The following is a 22,950-nucleotide window of genomic DNA, read 5'->3' as shown; positions in this document are numbered from 1 at the left end:
AAGATCAAGATCAACAAGATTTACAGGAGGCTGAATGAACAAATGAGGATGATTATAATTTTTATGATTTTTATGCTAGTTCCCTAATGTTTTACTTTTCTGAATGAAGTCTTTTTGAGGATGATTATAATTTTTATGACTTCTTATGTTAGTCCCCTAATGTTTACTTTTCCAGATTTAAGGAAACGTTTTCTCTTAAGCATCTGTGACTTACAGCAATTGTAAACAAAGATGAAATATTTATCTTTTCCTACCTGATCCTTCCAGAATTCGGCAGCTCTTAAATATTTTTTCCTGACAGTACAGTTAGTTATTTACTTGAATTCAGTGAGAACCTGTTCTTCTTATAATAGGATACAATTGGAAATACTGACTACATTGCCAAGGCTTTGACTGGAATGTAATATTTGAGAGCTACATAGACTCAGATATGACCAATTTTAAGGAACTTCTTGGAAAAATAAGCCTGGTACCTTGCTTGTAAGTTTCCAGCAAAGTAACCTTAAAAAGAGCTTATATGGTCAATCGCTATGCTTACTGCATTTATGTAAATAATCAAGCCAAATTTAATACAAATTAGTTTTACTATGATTACTTTTGATAAAAGGGGGATAGTTATGGAGAGAGACATTATGTTTGCACCTTTGTAGATATTAGATTCTTGTCTTGTTAATTTTCTTTAAGGTTTTGTTATATATCTATAAGCTGGACAGGATCCTAAAGTCTTGTTTCCCTAATATCTGACTACAAATCTCCAAACCAATGTTTCCAATTTTCTCCAACCCTTCTGATTTGGAATCAATAAGAACAAAGGTTGCCTTTGAATTTCCTTGGAAAGGACTACACCAAGGTCCCCCTCACTACCCAGATGCAACAAAACATCAAAGAGACTCAAACCTTGGGTAAACATCTCACAGCTAAAGAAGACCCCACCTGGCATCCCATCCTATAAAAAGCACTGGAGACTGCTGAATCAAACTGATCAGGAATTGAAGGAAACAGCTGAAGGACACATCTTTCTTCCCAAAATGACTGGACCAGGCCTGTGTACCTTTTTCCTCTATTACTTCTTGCCTTATCCTCTCCCTCTTCTTGGAAAGACAGTGCTTTTATCTGCATTTTCAATCTGTTACAAAAGGGGGACACTTACCTAATTGTTGTGTTTGCCACCAGAAACTTCAATCCATTCATGACAATGGTGACCCTTTAGTCCATCCTGTAACAAATTTTTTAGCTTGTCCCAAGTGCTACTGCTAATTTCACTCGGCAACCCCTTGGCATCAGCTACAGAGTAAGATGTTTGAAGCCTTCCATTGGCCCACTCCATTAAGCCTCCTTAAAAGAGAACTTCCAGGAGGCCTACCTGACTCTGAGTTTGCCTCCAAAGGGAGAGCCTTTCTCCTCTGGGTCGGAATAAGTTCCAGTGAATGCATGATTAAAAATCTTTCCGAACATTAGGAGAGCTAGTCAATTCCACAGCCAAAGCAATAGCAACCTAACAAGGATCACTTGACTCATTAGCTAAAGTATCAATAGTTTTGGAAAATCGCATAGCCCTTGATTACCTACTTGCTGAACAAGAAGGCATTTTTTTCAATAGCAAATACCACCAGTTACACATAGTTAAATGCCTCTGGAGAGACAAAAACTCAATTATACAAGATCAGGGAACTAGCCCACTGGTTACAACAAATTTCACCTGATCACCCCCACCCTCTTTTTTTTAACCTATTTAGCATTACCTTCAGATTTAGGCTCCTGGTTCAGAACCATCATGCAAACTGAACTTGTCATATTACTTTTAACTGTGCTTTGCATAATCATTTTAAGCTTTGTGCCCGTGAAATCTTTGTAAAAATGACATATACCCAATGTAACTGAACAGGACCCTATGGGGCCTTTTGGGGACAGACCCCTTCACCCCCCCACACACACTCTCCCTGGCATGTCCTCCACCTGCCTCTCATCTGTAGGAAAACTTTAGCCTCTTAGGTCTTCCCTGAGTTCCAAAGAATAAATTTAATCAAAGAAGTGAGAAAATGCATAAAGAAAGGAAAACACTCAAGCAAGACAAAATAATAATAGTAGCCATTAAACAAAGTCAAGAGCCTTTAGTTCCTCCTCAAGGGCTATAGCTAATATTCTGAGTCATATCCTTTGAGCTATTTTGCAGATAATGAAATCCCCACCAGGTGGATGAAGTTAACTTCTGCTGCCCACAAGCACATAGACCCCAGACCATTTGGGAACCAGAAGGTTGATGATGCTGACTCCCAATTACCTCACTACCAACCAATCAGAAGAATATCCATGAGTTGAGCATGCACCCCACAACTCCCCTCCATCACCCTGTCTTTAAAGACCTTTTCCTGAAAGCCATCAGGAAGTTCGGGTCTATTAAGCATTAGCTGCCTGGACTCCTTGCTTGGTGCTCTGCAATAAGCACTGCACTTTCCTTCATCACAACCTGTTGTCTGTAGATTGGCTTTACTGTGCATGGGTGAGTGGATCCAAGTTTGTTTCAGTAACACAAAAAGGGTGATACTAGCTCAGCACTTTAAAATGATCTCCAATGTTTATGGCCTTGATAAGATAAAGACTTTAGATGGGAAATGCCTGAGAGTTATCCCTCCTACTTTTCTTTTTCCCTCAAATGTGGCCTCAGTGGTTTCCAGTCTGCACTTTCCCTCCAACGTGGGGCAGGACAACCAGGAAAGCTCCTTCCTGGAGGGACAAAACCTCTAAATGTGGGCTCCCCCACTGCGGATCACAGGCTCCGGACGCACAGGCTCAGCAGCCATGGCTCACAGGCCCAGCCGCTCCATGGCATGCAGGATCCTCCCAGACCGGGACACGAACCCGTGTCCCCTGCATCAGCAGGCGGACTCCCAACCACTGCACCACCAGGGAAGCCTGGAAAACCTGACTCTTGATCAGCAATGCTTTCAAGGAAAGATGGTGATCAAAGAGGGAAATGTGAAAATGAAAGAAACCTCATCTTAAGTGGAGTCAGGAAGCCCTTAAGAGGGAGCTCTCACCCACCTGCCACTTGTTGCAGCCTGCATAACCAGCAGCAAGAAGAAAGAATGTTACTTTTCTTCTGGTATAAGGGAGGACGTTTTTCACAGAGCAGTTTTATCTCCTGCTTTCAAGAAAAAGGAAGATCCTTCCCTGACCCAGCAACAATGCACTAACTACCACTTGCAGCCAATGAGAAACTGCCACAACCTCAGACTCTGGCTCTTCTCCAATGAACTTTCGTTCAAAACAAGCCTAGCAATTTCTTCCTAAAACCTAATAAAAGCAAGTCCCTCTCCTTTGTTCTCTGGAGTTGCCCATGATTCACCATAGCTTGCCTGTCCTGAATTGCAATTCTCTATTACTCCCAAATAAACCCATTTTGCTGGTAAAATAACTGGCTGTTTTATTTTTCAGGTCGACAGGTGATATAGAGAAAAGGAGAAGGAAAAGTTAAAAATAAAAATCTAGGGAATTCCCTGGCAGTCCAGTGATTAGGACTCAGCACTTCCACTGCTGGGGACCCAGGTTCAATCCCTGGTTGAGAACTTCAGGGCCCAAAACAAACAACAAACAACAAAAGAAATAAGTCTAAACTTGGAAGCAGTTTAGATAATAGAAATAAATCCAAATACCTTGTAAAAGGACTAATTTTAATTGGTGTGATATAAAGAAGCATATTTACATCAAGAGAGGAGGGTTTGTGTAATTTCCATAAAATAACACTAGGATGTCACTGTTTCAAATGTATTTATAATCCCTTGGTTAGAGTGCACTCTATTCAGTGGAGTGGTGGAAGGACGTTTTTAACTGGTCAGCTCTACTAGAGGGTGGAATGGATGCCTAATCAGGAGAGACAAGGAAGAGAGATGGTCTTGAGTTTGACTTTTTGAGTTTATGGCCAAGTAGCTTCATTTTAATCATTGATATGCCCACCTTCAGTAGGACACAACATTTGAGTTTTGTTTGGGGCAGTGACAGGCGATGAATAACCATGTCTTAGCTTTGTACATACGAGGGTTTTCAAAGTATTGATACTTACTTGAATATTCACTCACACACTCGCATCTTATCCCTTGCATCCACTTTAGAGCTGGCAGCCCCATAAAACCCAAGGGTTGAGACCAAAGAATACTTTTCAGAGTTCGAAAGTTAACCTCGCACCCTGGACTTAAACCACTTTTGCCACCTCAGCATTAAGTTTAAAAATATTTCAGGATATTTTCAAATGACATGGCTAGAGTCTTGTGAACAAACAGCTGCAGGAATGCAGGGGGCACTGGCGAGTGACACAGTAACTTTAAGTCTTCGTGTGCTCTATCACCAGAAAGTCATTTACAGCTGCAGGTCTTCTAAGGCAAGAATTCAAGTCTCCAGGCCTGACCCGCATAAGCTGGGTGCAGTCACCTTTCCACTAGAAAGTGAGACTAGGAGATGACAGATGCTTGGGTTCCTCTGCAATGTGCTGCACAAATAGTAAGGGTAATCATTGTGGTGTGCCCAATCATTTTATAAAGCCAAGCACTAATTAACCCTCCCAAATTAGGAAATGGAATAATTTTTATGTTAAGTATTTAGAAGTAAAACCTCATTTTAGACAGCTGACAAACAGCTTGGAGAGAGGGAAAATGTGTGTATGCCCTTTAGCATGGAAAAATAGCAAACCACCTCCGGGATGGGGGACATAGGAGCAACATCTATGTACTGCCTAAAATGCTGCTCTGATCACATCACTCCTCTGATCAAAGATCCTCAATGGTTCCCCAGAGTCAGTGGAATTATGTGCAGATGCTTCAGAGTAGCATTCAAGACCCTAGCCTGCTTTTTCATCTCCACCACACAAGGCCTCTTGGATCTGCTTCAGCCAGCCTGGACCCCTTGCTCTTTTGGAAATCTGAGACACCTGAACAGGAACAGTTGCCCCACCCCCACCCCCACCCCCCACCCCCACCCCCACCCCCCACCCCCACCCCCACCCCCACCCCCACCCCCCCCACCCCACCCCCCACCCCACCCCCCACCCCCACCCCACCCCCCACCCTCCCCCACCCCAGTCAAGGGTAATACTTCAATTACCTGCACCTGCGATGCTCTCGCCCACACCTGTCTGCCCACCCCTCCCCCACCCTAGCCACATTTTGTCCCTCCTTCGAACCTCCCAGCACCTGGTTCTCATTACAGCATCTCTCTTTCTCTGGTGTTTGTGGACCTCAAGTCTGCATCGCCCTCCAAGGTTTATGCGCTTTTCCCACCAGGTCCGCGGTGTTGCCCGGGTAAAGACCGAAAACAAAAGCAGAATGAGGCATCCCCTGAAAGCTTCAACTTCTCAGACCCAGCATACACCACCAGAGAAGAGGGTTAAGCTGGCCGGAGGACTCGAACCCCTGAGGCTTTCTCTCCCTTGGGCTTTGCAAACCACCCAGGGGCCGGCCAAGGCGGAGATATTTCGCAGGCGGCCGCCCAGTAGCGGAGAGACGGGCGGGCGCGGGTGGGGGCCTGGCAGCGAGAGAGGCGCGCGGGGGTGGCCCCCTCCCAACTGGAGCCCGGCTAAGGGGCAAGGCCGGCGGCTCGGCCAGGACTCTAAGCCGCAGGGTGGGGTGCGGCTGGGGACTCGTGGCGCGCCCGCCCTCCAGGGGCCCTCCGCAGCTTCCACCTCTCCGAGAGACCACGGTGAGGGGACGCCGGCATCCCGGGCGCGGGGGGCGTTAGGAGACTTGGCGGCGACTGTGGGCTGCGCGGAAAGGCCGGGCGGACGGGGCGTCGGAGCCCGGCTGTTCTCCGCGCCTTCCCTTCGGCGTGGCGGGACACCCGGGTCCGTGCGTTTCCCCAGCCGCGGGCGGGGGGCGGTGCTGCCTGCCTCGGACACCACGCCCGTTCGGGGGCGGGGACCGGGACGGCGGGGAGACTCGAGCAGGTTCGCTCGGGTTCTGAGGCTGGGTGTCCGGACTCGAGCCGGAGGTCTAAGGCGCATGACGTTTGGTCCGTACCTGACCAGGGGTGTCAGTGAACTTTGTCCCACCTCTGTCCTGTTGCGGTGCCCAAGGACGCTAAGTCCCTCAGTTAAAAGGGAGAAGTCAGGGTGTGTACACAGACCCCGGCGCCTCCCGGGAATCTCGGGATCCCCACCTCTGGGCAGAACCCCTGTGGAGGCTCTGAGGCTGTCTTGGAGGACAATTCCTAACTAAACTGAACTGTGAAACTGTTGCCGATGTTCTAGAAGATCCCCTCTGCATCTGGGAAGGTCTAGACTGGGCTGGGTTGAAGGACCAGAAGCCGGGAGAGTCTGTCCATCACAGGAGTTACCTCAATGAGGAGAGTGGACGGGTGAGGTGAGTTTTCTGCTTTCATTGTGACCCTTAAGCAATTATCTGGATTAACCCATCTGTACTCAGGGGGCCAGGACAAGTGTCCAGAGTAGGTGCATATCCTCCCAAAAGTGGAGGGTGCAGATGAGCTTTCAAAGCGCTCTAACTCCAGAGTCTGTGCCTCCGTTAAGCCACAGATCTGAACTCCAACTTCTGCCCGCTTCAGGGTGTGGAGGACACCAAGTCCCGGCCTTGGAGACTCGTTCTCCTAGGGGTCTAGGGCTAGAAGCTCCAGGGTGCCCTATCTTGGCATGCGGGGGCTCTGCGCCTTCTAGAATCATCCCAGCCAGCAAGACAGGGCACTAGGCAGTGGGGTTTGGCTGCTTGGTATTGACTTTTCTCTAGAAGAGCTAGGCTTTAGCCATCTTTGTTCTCAAGCCCTGGGTAAATGAAGAGAAAATGAGGGCCTTAAAGTGTGGGAAGGCCTGGAAAGGGAACCCAGTAAAGGGAACCAGGTAATGCACTGCTAGGCTTCAGGCTCCAGGGAGGACAGATAAAGGGGTGCTCCCAGGGAAGTCTTTTAAAGCCCCTGGCCCTCCGCAGACCGTGCCACAGCTCTGCTTCCCTCTAGAGCATGAGTGTATCTCTATCCCTGTGGGCCAGGCTGGGGTGCAGATGGGTAGTGCCTACTGGGAGCTCTACTGCCTGGAGCACAACATCCAGCCCAGTGGCACTGTGCCCAGCAACAAGGCACTGGGGAGCTGCGCTGACCCCTTTCAACACCATCAGTAAGACAGGGCTGGCAAGCACGTGTCTGGGACTGTCTTTGTGGACCTGGAGCCTTCTGTCATAGGTGAGTGGGCACTTGGTGGGTTCCCCACCCCCAGCCCATATTTTTGTCATCCCCCAAATCATCTGGGAGCTCTGCTTAGGGGAAAAACTCTTGGAATGCAGGCAATCACCAGCCAAGAACAACAATAAGGTCTGTTGCTTTTGTCTAGACTCTATCTTCAGGGGGGGGTCCTGCGGGCTTCCTGTGCTGAGAGGGAGATGAGTCAGAGAGCTCTGCCTGGGAAACCACTAGATGTTTGAGTCAGGGGTCAGACCTAGAAAGAAGACTACAGAAAAGAGTGGATATTAAAGCAGAAACTTTAAACTTCCCTTTCCCTACCCTCAGGCTCTCAGGGATAACATTGCCTAAGGAACTGGGTGCTGAGTTTAACTGAAATGGGCCCCTTAATAGGATGTGGACCTGTGTGAACTTGGCTGTTTTTGGCTCTCAAGGGGTTCTCTGCTTCCTCCTTTCTGCTTCTGTATTTCCTCGGTTTCTTGTTCCTGAAAATGTCACCCCTCCCCCATCTTCCTACAGACGTTGTTATAGATGTTGAACTGTGGACTGGGTTTTCTGCATTAGTCTGTGTTCTTATTCCAATCAAAAGTCAAATGAGATTCCCCTGAACACACCACTGATTCCTTACTAAGCAGAATGAAGTGGCTATGATGAGAGGGAAGGGACTGGAAAAGGGACCCCCTAACTTTCCCCCTCACAGCCCAGGTAGGACTGGGCTTTACAAGTGGGCCTCAGGCCCTGATCTTCGGTTCTACGTGGGGGAGCTCAGCAGGAAAGGTCCTAGTGCCTGGGTGGAGGAGACCTTTCCTCCGCACAGGATGGGGTAAGAACTGGCAGGTATAGGCAGCTCTTCTACCCTGAGCAGCTGATATCTGGCGAGGAAGATGCTGCCAGCAACTCTGCCCAAGGCCACTACACTGTGGGGAAGGAGATCCTCGATCTGGTGCTGGAGTGGATCCAAAAACTGGTGAGCAGACCAAGTGCCCTTGGCACCTGGGAGGCTGGACTTGTGTGGAAGAAAGGGGAACCACAGGCCTATGGCTGGTGCTGGTTCCTCTGGCCTGTCTGTCCACTTGCTTCCTCTAGGGGGAGCTGCGTGTCCTGGGTGTGGATCTAGGGTTAGAAGTCTGAGTAACCCTGAGCCTGTGGACTCTGGCTTCTGCCCTGCTGGTTGTTGCTTTGCCACGCCTGATTGTCTGATCCAAACCTTTTTTGATTTTTGATCCATCTCTAGCCCCAGCAGGTGGGAGGAAGCTGCCTCAGAAGCTCGGCTTGTTGTTCTTGGACTCCTAAGCAGGGCTTTCCAGCTGGGAGAGGCTCCTCTTAGCTTTTAGCCACTTTTCCAGTTTATCCTATCCCTTGCCTGAGGCCGGGAGAGCCAGGACCAAGGCCAGCTAGGAGCCAGTACTTTGGCGCTGGCCCTCTAAAGGGATTGTCCAGACATACTCTCTGCTGCTCAAAGACTGAGGACTTGCGGGTGACCTGAGGAATGGGATTCTGTGTGAAAATATGACAAAGCAACCCTTTAAGCTTAGACCTTTCTTAAAAAGGAGAATTTCTTTTAGTTGTCAATTTACATAAAGCCTACTTATTTTATTTTTTGCTTTTAAAAATTTTTATTGTACATAATGTACATTTATTGTATATAATATATATAATTGTATATGACATATTAGTTTCAGGTATAGGACATAATGATTTGATATATGTAATATTGCAAATGAAGAACTTTTATATTGTTACTACTCATGTGTCTGGTACAGTCTGACGCTTTTCTAGTCCAAGGAACAACTACATCAGAATCACCAAGGGTACTTGTTAAACCTGCAGGTTCCTGGGTTCCAGTCTGAGGTGGGGCCTGGATACCACCACCACCAGCCCCAGTCCCACTCTCCTGCAACTAGGTGGCAGAGCTACAAAGCTGAGAGGGCTCAGCTCTCTGACTACCGATCCGATGTCCACCTGACCCTCATCTCCCCTCCCCTCACCCCTGACACTTCACACACACAGCACTGCCCTTCTAGGTCATCTGTCTCCCCAGAACTCCAAGCCCCTTGTAGGTATTCTCTTCTCACATCTATAGAGGTGAAGCAACAGAGCATGAGAGAACTTTCTGGAGTGATGGAAATTTCTATATTTTGATTGGTTTGATAGTTCTATAGGTATATACATTTGTCAAAGCATTCACTGTATGTATAATAATATGTATACAGTTAAGTATAAATTATGCGTCAAAGTTTTGTGTTTTTGAAGTATAGAAGTGAATACAGTTGTAGTTAGGTCACAATAGTTTTGTAGACAGGAAAGAATCCTGTCAGGAGAAGAGGGCTGGGGACAGATGATAATGCCATCTGCATCCTTAACAGTGTTACCTCCTACCCTAGACAGACCAGTGTACTGGGCTTCAGGGTTTCTTGATCTTCCATAGCTTTAAGGAGAACACTGGCCCAGACTTCACCTCTCTGCTGATGGAACAGCGTTCTGTTGACTGTGGCAAGAAATCCAAGTTGGAGGGCTTCCCTGGTGGTGCAGTGGTTGAGAGTCCGCCTGCCGATGCAGGGGACACGGATTCGTGCCCCGGTCCGGGAAGATCCCACATGCCACGGAGCGGCTGGGCCCGTGAGCCATGGCCGTGGAGCCTGCACGTCCGGAGCCTGTGCTCCGCAACGGGAGAGGCCACAACGGTGAGAGGCCCGCGTACCACAAAAAAAAAAAAGAAATCCAAGTTGAAGTTTACTATCTACCAAGCCTCTCAAGTGTCCAAAGCAGTTGGTAACTCCATCCTTACCACCCATACCACCCTGGAGCACTTGGACTATGCCTTCATGGTAGGCAATGAGGCCATCTATGATATCTGTCACTGTAACCTGGACATCAAGTGCCCTACCTACACCAACCTCAACTGGCTCAGGGACCAGATTGTCCTCCATCATTGCCTCTCTGCATTTTGATAGTGCCCTCAATGTGGACCTCACAGAGTTCCAGACCAATCTGGTGCCCTACCTCTGCATCCACTTTCTGTTGGTGACCTGCTTACACATTGTCTCAAATGAGAAGGGCTATCATGAGCAGCTCTTGGTGTCAGGGATCACCAATGCCTGCTTAAACCCTCCAGTCAGATGGGTCAAGTGTGACCCTCACCATGGCAAATACATGGCCTGCTCTGCCATGCAATGTGAATGCCACCATTGCCACTCAAGACCAGGTGCATCATCTGGTTTGTGGGCTGGTGTCCCATGTGTTTCAAGGCAAGTTAGGGATAAAGGGAGGGATTAGCATGTGTCCTGTGTAACCACTGAGAGGGGAGATTCCTTTAGAGCTGCAGGCTTTGAAACATGCACTAGGGATTGGGAGAATCAGGCAAATAACAGCGTTAGAGTCTATCTTTAACTCTTTTAAATTAATTAATTATTTTTGGCTGCGTTGGGTCTTTGTTGCTGCGCGCGGGCTTTCTCTACTTGTGGTGAGCGGGGGCTACTCTTTGTTGCGGTGCGTGGGCTTCTCATTGCGGTGGCTTCTCTTGTTGTGGAGCGTGGGCTCTAGGGCGCTCAGGCTTCAGTAGTTGTGTCTCGTGGGCTCTAGAGCGCAGGCTCAGTAGTTGTGGCGCACGGGCTTAGTTGCTCCGTGGCATGTGGGATCTTCCCAGACCAGGGCTCGAACCTGTGTCCTCTGCATTGGCAGGTGGCTTCTCAACCACTGCACCACCAGGAAAGCCTGGTTGTCTTTAACTCAATAGATCTCAACTTGTCTAGAGCCCAGGCCTTTGGTCTGTACACCAGGTTCAATTCTATTGGAAAACTCGCCTTTATGAAAGGAAAGTATGTTTCATGTTTCTTAGCCTGGTATATGGGCATTCCCTAGGCTTGCCAGTCAGACTGGGGGCAGTGCTTTCATTGTTCATGTGTGCCAGGGACATACCCATTTAATATGGCTCCTCCTCAGAAGGGAGTGCTTTTGGAAGCACAGAAAGGCCTGCCATTCAGATAATGGGCAAAACAGGGGTCAGAAGGTGTATGAATACTGTCTCTTCCTTTTGAGTAATTTGTTTATGCCCCACCCTTTCATCAGTTCACATTCCCAGAGGGTACTGGGCATATGGCCTAGTTTAAGTTTTATAGGTTTTGTTTCAGGGTGAGACTAGAAAGATTAAAGGTGACAGCTGTGGCATTTAGAAACTATACAGCTTTCCTGCCCCATTACACTGCTGTAGACATGACTGCAACGGGAGGGGAGGCAGGGACTCCTGGTCATAAAGATAATAGCAGCTTGCTAGTGTGGAAGAGTTGTCCTGTAGCTCAGAACAAAGGGGTAGGGAATCTGGGAGGCTGACTTCCTTTCTCAGCTCCATGTTAGGAAAGCTTCAGCTATTCAAAGGAAGAATAGGTTGCCTTCAGGAATTGCTAGTAAGCTTGCTTTCCTTGGAAGCATTAAGGGGAAGTTGACCTTGTTTGTTTTTTTTTTTTTAAACACTGAATATCAAACACATTTGCACTGAATATCATGAAGGAACTGGCCTTGCCAAGATCTGAGGGCAGAGCAGACTTAATCTTGTTTGAAGAAGCCAAGAAGGCCAGTGTGGCTGGGGCAGAATGAGCCGGGGGAGATTAGGAACAGCTAGGGCCTTATGGACCATAGTCAGGATAGCAGTGAAGCCAAGTTACCACGGCAACCAGTCAAAGTTCCTCTTTCAAGTCTCTTAAGAATCAGGGCATGGACCAGAGACAGCACAGGAGCCTCCCAGCATCCTAGTCTGTAATTTAATGACAGGGTTCCTTGTTTGTTCTCATTCCAAGAAACTGCTAGGGAGCAGTTATAAAGTATAAGTAGAATGAGGGTGATGATATAACTGGGCCAGTTCAGTTTTTGTATTCTTTATGTTCTCTTCCACTGCAGCTTTTCCTGCCCTTCCATGAGAAAGAAGCCAACTCTAGCCGATGGCAGCAATCTTGATGGCGAACTTCCCTAGGAGCACTGGCCGGTGATGACATGTTCATCTTTCAGAACATGGGCTTCACTAAGGATGTGGGCAACAGGTTTCTGGTCTGTTCAGACTGTGAAATCGGACCAATTGGCTGGCATTGCCTCGATGACAAGAACAGTTTCTATGTGGCCATGGAACGGGTTACCCATGAGTAACTGAGGGGAAGGGAATCAGCTCCACACCCAGCTGTAACAGTTGCTCCTCACAAGAACTGGCATTTAACCTGGTATAACTGCAGCTGCCTTCTCTGTACTAATATAAATTATGAGTATCAGCATGTCCAGTTGAACATGCAGAGAGCTAATCCTGCTTCCTCAAAGCCTCGAGTGCATGCCTCTTGCTTAGTTTGCTTTGCATCACATTTCTTAATTTCCCTTTCCCCCCCAGTTTTAGGTCCCCGGGGTACTTTCACAAGCTAATTCTCCTGCCTGGTATTCTGCCTGGGCTCTCTTTTATCCAGGAGTTCCCTTGTTTCTTGCTCTAGAACGGCGGTATTCAACCTTTTAGCCACAGTGACATATGAGAAGTGATGCTCATGTGCTGATAGTTGAAACTCCACCTTTTTCCTCTCTCATTCAAGAACACATACGAGTGTCTGAGAATGACTTCTTCGTATGGCTAACTTTATCTACAGCAATTTATTCTTTTTAAAAGTAAAGCATTTACAAACCAGTATGTAACTGCTAATCAGAAACACATTACCTTGGACACATTTCTTGGAATCAGAATGGAGGGTGTGAGATATAGAAGGGATAGGCCTTTGCCATATTATACATGAGTTTATAGGTTTGTCTTATCTGGACAAGTGACTCTTCATTTGCTCTTAGGAGAGACTCCTTTAATGGATAGTGTCATCATTTACTGACCGTACTGGGCATGGTCCTCTCTGAGTTTGGGTTCATTTGGAATCTCTATACCAACCCAGAATACAAACTTTCCATCAAATGCCTCTATTTATAGCTGTAGGGTTGCTCTAACAGTTTGATGTTAGCAGCAGTTTGATGTTCAATATTATTTTCAGTTGTTCTGTCATTTGTCTTCTGAAATGACTCACCATCTTAGAGGGAATCTATATAACCAGGTTTTAGGTATCCTCCCATCCTCCCTACCTCTAAGATTCAGTAGACCTAGAATTGAAGTGACGACTAAATAGAGACCATCTGCTGTCCATCCTTTGCATTTGTTTTCTGGTTGCTTCCTCCTTCCTCTCCACAGAGCTTACTCTAAGTGTCCCCCAATTAAAGTATGGGCCTTTTGCAACCAGCCTACTCCCCTAGAAAGGCAGCTTCCTTCCGCAGACATAGCCTCAATGAGCTCTAGTAGAAAATGAGAGAACTGTTGTCCACGATTATGGCATTTGCAGGAAAACAAGAACAAAAACGAGAATTATCCACTCAGGTCATAAGGAGCAAAACCAAGCAGATGCCTCTAGGTGCATATGGTCCCTCGTATCACAAGCCAAAACCTAGGCAAAGCATTTTTTAAATTAGGCTTTGACTTTTCTTTCCAATTTTAAACACAGAGATAATACACATTCATTTCAGATAAATACAAAAATGGGTATAGAAATGTTTTTAATCACTCATATTTCCACCATCCAAAGATTGCCAATGGTTATATGGTGTACATACTTCTCAGTGTTCTTCTATATGTACTGTATGTAAACATGCATGGTCTTTTAAAACAAATATGAGATCACACTCTTATAACTTGCTTTTTCCATTTAACAAAATACTGACTTCCCATGTCAGTAGATATCCATCTATATACAACCATTGTTTTTAGTATTCCATTGTATTTCTGTACCGTAATTTATTTAAACAATCCACTATTAGATTGTCTCCAGTTTCTTATAAACAACGTGATATAACGTGCAAGCTTATAGCTAAATCTGTTTACACATTCTTAATTATTTCCTTGGCTACATCATTAAAAGTGGAATTGCAGGGTATGCACATTTTCAAGGCTTTGCTGTATTGACACATACTCCTCAAAAACAGCTGTGCTAATTTATTCTCCTCTGGCAGAAGAGAGCATTTCTCTGAACCCTTCCTAACATTGTGTATTATCATTAAAAGAATATTTTGCCACTTTGATAGAAAAAATCTCATTGTGTAATTTGTTAATTTTATTTCTAATGAAAAGTTATATACTTACTGGTCATTTATTTTTTTTTTGAGAATTGCCAGACATCTTTGCTCCAATAGCCAAAAATATCAAGCTGTTATTCTGCTTTTTCAGTTTTATCTGAAAGAAATAAAGGCATTTAAGCATCGAAATTAGACTCTTGCATGTCCTTGGGAAGAATATATAATTTGAAAAAGCAGAAGAGAGCTGAAACCTGAACTTTAGGGTTTGTCTTGAGATATGTCAACTAATTAATTAGTCACTTAGTTCTGCTATAAGGTGAGAATGTCATCTCTTCATTCCCCTCACATGTAATAGGCTCTCAGTAAAGATTTGTGAATCAGTTAATTGCTATTTGCTATAGGTAGACAGAGGTAACCCATGCTTGCTGCTATGAGTATAGAAACCTTCCTGTTAGGGAGAGCAATTGATTTTTCCAAGGCCTAATGGTTTCTACAAAACTTTTTTAACACAGAATCAAAGATGGACAATGGCGTACTGACATTTTACATATTGTTACCATGCTGTGTATGAATGAGGCTACTCCAGTAACTAACAACTAATGAGGATTTCTGCTCTTGTAATGGTGCATAGGTAATTTGGACTGACCATCCCACTGAGGGCAACTAGGAAGGCTGGACAAAATATTTTAAAAGTCCAAAGGAATCAGAGAGCTAACATGTGTTTGAAGAATTATTGGACCAGGACCATTGAGAAGGCGGAGGCCCTGGGAGGTGGGCTTAATGTTACAGGCCACTGTTCCAGCACTTGTCAAACTTGGAGGAGGCAGTTCAGAGGCTGATGTGTGATTTTGACAGCCTTCCAGAAGTAGGGGCCAGAGTCTGTCAAAGGGGAGTAGACCTGGTGAATGCCCCTCACTTTGGTTTGTGGCCCTCAGGCCTTTGCACCCTAGGAATAGGGGTGAACCAGAAGTAGGGAAGAAAAAGGCTCTCGAAGGGGATTGCAGCTCAGCTTCCAATGATCCCAGTCCTTAAAATTGGATTAAGGTGATCCTAAAGTGGGAGTTTCCCCAAAGCCTTGGCATAAGCAAACAAAAACCCTCTCTAGAGGAAAATGTCGTCATTCTAAACTTCGAATTGTTTCTACAAACAATTTTGCTACTAAAATATCCTGAATACAATAAAACACAACCAAGCATATGAAACAACAGAAAACCAGTAAAAAGACAATGGAAACGGGCCCAAAGAGGATGGACACATTGGAGCTTTCAGACATAGACTATCAAATAACTCCTTATTCTGTTCAAGGAGATATACAAGTTTTGAGAATTTCAGCAGATACCTGAACATGTGAAAAAACAAGTTAATTCTGGAATTTAAAAATATCCAATAACCAAAATTAAGAATTCAGTGGAAGGAATAACAGATTTGCAAGACTGCACCCAAAACCTTATATAACATTACTGAGAAAAATTAAAACAAATTTATGGGACCATAAAACCAGAGTCCACAGTCTAAATGCATTCAAAACAGCATCTGATTTACTGAGATTCAGGAGTCAGTGAGCTAAGAATGGTTTTCACCTTTTTAAATGGTTATATAAGTACATAATATCCTCAATTTTGCCTCTAAGAGGCAAAACCTATACTATTTATTATCTGGTCCTTTAGGAAAGAAGTTTGGCTCCTCCTGACTAATATTGTAAATATGTCAACTTTTCCCCAAACTGATGTATAAATTTAATAAAATCCCAATAAAACCCCAACAGCTTTTGTGTGTGTGTGTGAAATTCAACAGACTGATTCTAAAAGTTACATGAAAATGCAAAGGACTAAGAATAGCCAAAGAAGCCAGGGAGAAAAACAAGATGGGAGAATTCTTCTATTAGAAAGATATCACAGTTTGTCACATGGATAGAAGATTAATGGAACCAAATAGCTCAGAAACAGACCCATGTATATGGATGCTTGGTTCATGACAAAAGTGGGAGTAATGAGTTTGGGGAGGGGGGCATAAGGAGGTCTTAGGCAATGCTGATAATGTTCTACTTTTTAAACATTTGCATAGTGGTTATGTAATAAATTGTTAAGAATTGTACACGTCTTTTGTGCACTTTTCTGAATATATGTTTTTATAATAAAAAGGCTTTTAGAAGAATGTAACCAATGAATGGTCCTATATAAAGCTCACATTCCTAAACATTAGTTCTTATACCCTTCATAATTAGATTACCTTTCTTTTCTATTATCTCCTAAACCTATATACATTTAAAAATTAAACCCTTGATTCTGCTTGCTCATCTCTAAGGAAGGTAAGTTTCGTTTGGTGTAGGGACCAAGAATATCCTGTTTACCATTACATGTTTGGTGCCTGGCCCAATGTCTGCCACATTTTAATAGTTTGATAAATACTTGTTAAGGGAATTTAAACTCCATTGGATGCTATATTACTTTAATGGGACTAAAGTATTCATGCAAATTTTTATTTTTTTAAATAATTATTTTATTTTTGGCTGTGTTGGGTCTTCGTTGCTGCACGCGGGCTTTCTCTAGTTGCAGAGAGCGGGGGCTACTCTTTGTTTTGGTGCATGGGCTTCTCATTGTGGTGGCTTCTCTTGTTGCAGAGCATGGGTTCTGGGTGTGCGGGCTTCAGTAGTTGTGGCACACGGGTTCAGTAGTTGTGGCTCATGGGCTTAGTTGCTCCACGGCCCATGGGATCTTCCCGGACCAGGGCTCAAGCCCATGTCCCCTGCATTGGCAGGCAGATTCTTAACCACTGTGCCACCAGGGAAGCCCTCATGCAAATTTTTTTTTTTTTAAAGGGCTTCCAATGCTTGGCTTATTTATTTATTTATTATTTATTTATTTATGGCTGTGTTGGGTCTTCGTTTCTGTGCGAGGGCTTTCTCTAGTTGTGGCAAGCGGGGCCACTCTTCATCGCGGTGTGCTGGCCTCTCACTATTGTGGCCTCTCTTGTTGCGGAGCACAGGCTCCAGACGCACAGGCTCAGTAGCTGTGGCTCACGGTCCCAGTTGCTCCGCGGCATGTGGAATCCTCCCAGACAAGGGCTCGAACCCGTGTCCCCTGCATTAGCAGGCAGATTCTCAACCACTGCGCCACCAGGGAAGCCCCATGCAAATTTTTTAAATGGAGTTAGGGATTAGAGTGAATTATATTTCTGATGCAGGAATAGTGGGTTAGAAATTAGGTACTGCACTTTTTTCTAATGCCTTTTGACAAAGAATGAAAACAGATGTGATACAGGATCATGCAGTGTGTACATCAGTGTGACTATGACTATGGCTAAGTCTGAAGAAAATAAAGGTGACAACTTCAATTAACTTCAGCGGTGCCAATCCTTCAATTGTGATCAAGGATTCCTGGACTATGTGTCTAAATGTCAGAATTTAGGGTGAAGTGGCAGAAGTGTCCACCAAATTCATTTCATGTCTATCGAAACTTGAAATGCATTTTGCCTCATGTATTATAGAAACAATGTTATCCATGAGTAGTTTTGTAGCCTATGACATAAACTATATGTACCCAAAACACGATATTGTAACAAATGATTCTAATTTGACATGCTAGGTACATGTCCTCTGTTACAAGTAGTGCAGGGTCCCTGGTGACCCCAGACAGTCTATTTCAGATTAGGGGCCGGGATGGAACTATGACCTGGGGGAACTAGTGAGGAGCTGGAATGTAAGCTGGGGACACTCATGGTCCTAAGGAGGTGTGGGGAGAGTGATCAGTTCCCACAGGTTTACACATTATCTTTTCCTCCCACTTTGTCCTGCACAAGCTCTGGTATGAGATGTGAAATAGGGGTTGGGTGGCTGTTGGAGTTCCATTTCAGGGAGGAGTTGTCCCTGTCAAAGGGGAGGTAAATTTCAAGATAAGACAAAAGGGCTTTCAATAGAAAGTGAGCTCACCCATCTTGGGCACCTACAATAAGGTAACCACTAATTGTAAGTAATTCAATCATTTGAAAGCAGGTTCTGCCTGTACAGCCTAGGCACTGGCTCAAGAATGAATAGCTGAGGCATGGTCCTGATGTGCCCCTGTTCACCTTGATTCTTTAGCACTCCAAGAACAGGATATTCTTGTTCCCACAAAGCCACTCCATCTTATCCCCCCCTCACACCCCCGCCCCTTGCCCAGACTGACTACACTTTTTGGTTGTCATTTCAATTCCATGTCATTTAACTGCTATGTGGTGAAATCCTATGTATAGGGAAAGGATGCAGGCTTATCAGATTCCTTAGATTGCTTCAAAATTAGAGTTAACCACGAGCCTTTCCCACTGAGCTTTGGAATATTTTAAATTCCTGAAGAACTATGTGAAAATGATGTGTCTGCAATGGCACGGGGTTGTGATGAGGGGTGTGTGTGTAAATAAAGGTAACTTTCATCTTAAATGGAGTCAGGAAGCCCTAAAGAGGGAGCTCTCGCCCACCTGCCACTTGTTGCAGCCTGCATAACCAGCAGCAAGAAGGAAGATAGAATGCTACTTTCCTTCTGGTATAAGGGAGGACATTTTTCACACAACAATTTTATCTCCTGCTTTTAAGAAAAAGGAAGGAAGATCCCTCCTTGACCCAGCAGCAATGCATTAACACTTGTACCCAGAGAAACTGCCATAACCTCTGACCCTGGCTCTTCTCCAATGCACGTTTGTTCAAAACAACTCAAGCATTTCCTCCTAAAACCTAATAAAAGCAAGCCCCTTCTCCTTTGTTCTTCAGACTTGCCTGTGATTCACCATAGCTTACCTGTCCTGAATTGCAATTCTCTGCTACTCCCAAATAAACCCATTTTGCTAGTAAAATAACTAGCTGCTTTATTTTTGTGGTTGACAATGCCTACTGCTGATCACATGCTCTTCCAACTGCAACACAAATTAACTATGACATCTAGTTCTGATATAAAGTTGCTTTGGAATAAACTGGGAATAGAATCGCATTAAATGTAGTGTCTCCCAAATCATATATATATACATTCTCTTATAGTCCTTAGAGCAAATTTTACTACTTTTATTCAGTGATTCATTAAGTCAATAAACACTGAGAACTTACTACAAAATAAGATTATGCTAGGCACTGATAACACGAAGATGAATAAAGATACAATTATAGTCCTCAAGGATTCAGATTATTTGGTACAAGTAAACAGATAAATTATAATACTACGTGATAACTTTGGTGTTTGTTTATCTTGGCTTTACTACAAGGTTACAAATCCCTTTGCAAACCAGAATGCTGTCTCTCTCCTTCCTTCCTTTCTTCTTTCCTTCCTTCCTTTCTCCCTCCACGCCAGGTCTTAGTTGCAGCAAGCGGGATCTTTAGTTGTGGCATGTGAACTCTTACTTGCGGCCTGTGGGATCTAGTTCCCCGACCAGGGATGGAACCCGGTTGTGAGTGCAGAGTCTTACCCATTGGACCACCAGGGAAGTCCTATCCTGTTCCTGTTTCTTTGTACTCAAGTGCACGAGATAGTGTTGGGCACAAAGCAGGTGTTCAATAGGCACACTGTACTATTCATTTCTGTTCAACTTAAAAAAATTTTTTTTTTAATTTTAGGCTCTTCATTGCTGCACACGGGCTTTCTCTAGTTGCAGCTAGCAGGGCCTTCTCTTGTCGCGGAGCACGAGGACTTCAGTAGTTGTGGCTTGCGGGCTCTAGAGCGCAGGCTCAGTAGTTGCGGTGCACAGGCTGAGTTGCTCTGCGGCATGTGGGATCTTCCCGGACCAGGAGTCAAACCCGTTTCCATTTCCGTTTCCTCTGCATTGGCAGGCGGATTCTTAACCACTGAGCAACCAGGGAAGCCCCCTCTGTTCACCTTTAAAATCACTTATGGAGTGCCTGCTCCCTGGATAGTACTGCCAGATATGTTAACAGCTATTGCAGTGATTATATACTGTCACAAGAAAGATTTGGGCTAAAAGATACACTAACTTAAAAGTTTCACCTTCATCCTGTCTGTTTGGATTCTCAGTGGTCAGTTTAAGTGGTTTTGCTATTTCATTCCAAAAAAGCATAGCTCTGCTTTGCCTAAAATCTGATTTACGCTTTCGTGGCCGGCAGCTAACTTTCTGACGCCTGGGGAGTCCCGGCCTCAGCGCGCGCTTGCACGCACGCGCACGCACCCACGCCTCTCCAGGGATGGCTGGCACGCGGGCGAACACGCCCTCGCCTCGCGATGAGCGGCCCCGCCAGCCCCCGGCGCGGGCACCGAGCACCTTCAGAAACCGGCGTCCGCGGGAGCGCGCGGACTGGCGGGCGCGCTGGGCTGTTGGGTGGTTGCGAACTGGCGCCAGCCATGTCAGCCTCAGGAGTGGCGGTGCTGCTGTCTTGGCTGAGCTGTTGCGGCTCGGCTCTGTGGAGGTAAAGAGACGCCAGTCGCGGGCGAGGGGGGCGCCCCTTGGGCCGGGCAGGCGGGGACCCACCCCGGCGCCTCAGCGTCCCGGGGCCAGGCGCTCTTGTAGACCACAGCCTGGTCTCCCAGTTCCCCCAACACCAGCCTCGGCTCACCCCGCCCCTTCCGAGAGTTTTCAGTGAATGAGGGCGGGAAATGAGGGCACACTGTTAGGACTTGGCTGCCTTCTCAAGTTCCCGCCGTAGGGTCGCGGTACCTTCACGTCGCCATCCCCTGGACCCCACTGCACCCTTTTGCCAGAGGGAAGAGAAGCACAGGAGAACCGAAAAGTCTCCACCAGAAATAGCGGAGGCGGGGCGGCGGGGGGGGGGGAGGCCAGCTTCACTAGGGTAACAGGGTAGTTGATGGTTTATATTAGGTAGTTGTGGTTGAATGATTTGTGAGAGAGTGCTTTACAAAATATACACTCTACAAACGTAAGGGTGTGTAATTCCCGCATAAAGTGGGTTGATTTGGGGAAGGAAAACTTTAAAGTTCTGAGAGATCCTCTATGCAAGTTTGCTTTTTGGTCAACATTAGGTGACTGCTGGATTGGAAAGTGTATCAAAATATTTTAGATTTTCAACACAGGTTAAAATACAGATGATTAACTAGAAAAATCAGATTTTGTGAATATTCTGTTTAATGGAGGCTTTGCTATAACAATTATTATTACCTTCTAACATTAAGATGTAAGGATACCCACAATAAATCAAACTATTATAGAGGTTTCAGAAGGAAGGGATCCATGGCATCTCAATGGACAGATGGAGAGTTCAAATAGAGTGAGAGTAGCCATTGGAAAGGATTATTGAAGTACTGAGAAAAAGTAAAACCGTAGCATTCTGACAGAACTTTGTAAACCTTCATTTTCTTCTTTATAAAATGACGATGATTAAACCCATCTCATGGGGTTGTTGTGAGGCTTGAATACAATGATATATTTCAAGCTCTCAACACATGCCTGTGTCAATAAAGTATGGTACCTGATATTATTCAGCTTCACCTGTGAAACTTAGGGAGTTTATAACGTTTGTTATGTTGTACACCAGAGGTCATCAACTTTAGTGTAAAGGACCAGATATTAAATATTTTAGGCTTTTCGGTCAATGCAGTCTATGTTTTAGCCACTCAACATTGTTATTGTAGGGGACAGGATACACCAACAATAGTAAACAAAGGGCGTGACTGTGTGCAAATACAAATCCGTTTACAAAAACAGATGGGATTTGGCCCAAAGAACGTAGTTTGCCAACTCCTGGTGTACATTCATAATTAAGGAAATGCTAAATTTCAATTAGAGGTTAGGGAAGACAAAAATGGTATTTTTTTGTCATGGTAGTCACAGATTCCCTGAATTTTAGTTCTTAATAAGGTGTGCTTTTAAAGGACAAGATTTCTTAAACTTAATATAATGAATTTGTGTTTTATTGTTAGCCTTTGGGGGGTGGGGGAGTTGAGAATTACAGGGTAGATGTTTTATTTAAGAAATATTTCCCTGCCCCGAGGTCTTAGAGGTATTTACCTAAATTTTCTAACAATGTTACTGAACTTGAGTCTGCTTGCTGATGCGCAGTAAATCCAATCTACTGACACTGGGTTGTGGTGAAGGAAAGTTCAGCATTTATTGCAGGTGCAAGGAGGCAATAAATGCTCAAAAGACGTGAACTCACCAATGGACTTAAGGGAAGAGTTTTTTAAGACAGTTTGAGGGCTTCCCTGGTGGCGCAGTGGTTGAGAGTCCGCCTGCCGATGCAGGGGGGACATGGGTTCCTGCCCCGGTGCAGAGCGGCTAGGCCCGTGAGCCATGGCCGCTGAGCCTACGCGTCCGGAGCCTGTGCTCCACAACGGGAGAGGCCACAACAGTGAGAGGCCGCGTACCGCAAAAAAAAAAAAAAAATGTGTGGTGAGTTTCATTTGTAGAGTTTTCTAATAAAATCGTCTTTGCATACATAGGATAAGTGCAACTTGGTCATGGTTTATTATCTCTTTATACTTTATTGTATTCAATTTGCAAATATTTTCTTTAGGATTTTTATGTCTGTATTTTTCTTTTTCATGATGTCTTAGGTTGGTTTTGATATCAGCATTACACTAGCTTTACAAAATGAGTTGGAGAGTGTTATCTCTTTTTCAGTTCTTTGGAAGAATTTGTATAGGATTAGGATAACTTGTTCCTTGAACGTTGTGATTGGACTCATATGTTAAACCCCTGAACATAAGTGTTTTAGCGTAGATTTTAAAGTACCACTTCAAATCATTTAATGTCTTGTCAGAAGCTTGTCTGTTTTACTTA

At 45.1% G+C, this 22,950-nt stretch overlaps 1 protein-coding gene across 1 annotated transcript in view; it reads left to right on the top strand.

Annotated features, from left to right (window-relative positions):
- The first annotated feature begins 20,491 nt into the window (after positions 1-20,491).
- Positions 20,492-22,950, top strand: part of CATSPERE (catsper channel auxiliary subunit epsilon) — a 241,170-nt gene continuing 238,711 nt past the window's right edge. The window contains exon 1 of the mRNA XM_060142069.1: positions 20,492-20,623. Within this exon, the coding sequence (XP_059998052.1) occupies positions 20,559-20,623 (65 nt within the window). The 5' untranslated portion in view covers positions 20,492-20,558. The remainder of the gene's footprint in view (positions 20,624-22,950) is intronic.

Source organism: Lagenorhynchus albirostris, chromosome 2, assembly GCF_949774975.1.
Source record: "Lagenorhynchus albirostris chromosome 2, mLagAlb1.1, whole genome shotgun sequence".
Classification (NCBI taxonomy): domain Eukaryota; kingdom Metazoa; phylum Chordata; class Mammalia; order Artiodactyla; family Delphinidae; genus Lagenorhynchus; species Lagenorhynchus albirostris.
The sequence above is the reverse complement of the archived record's forward strand: the minus strand, read 5'-3'. Positions and strand labels throughout refer to the sequence as shown.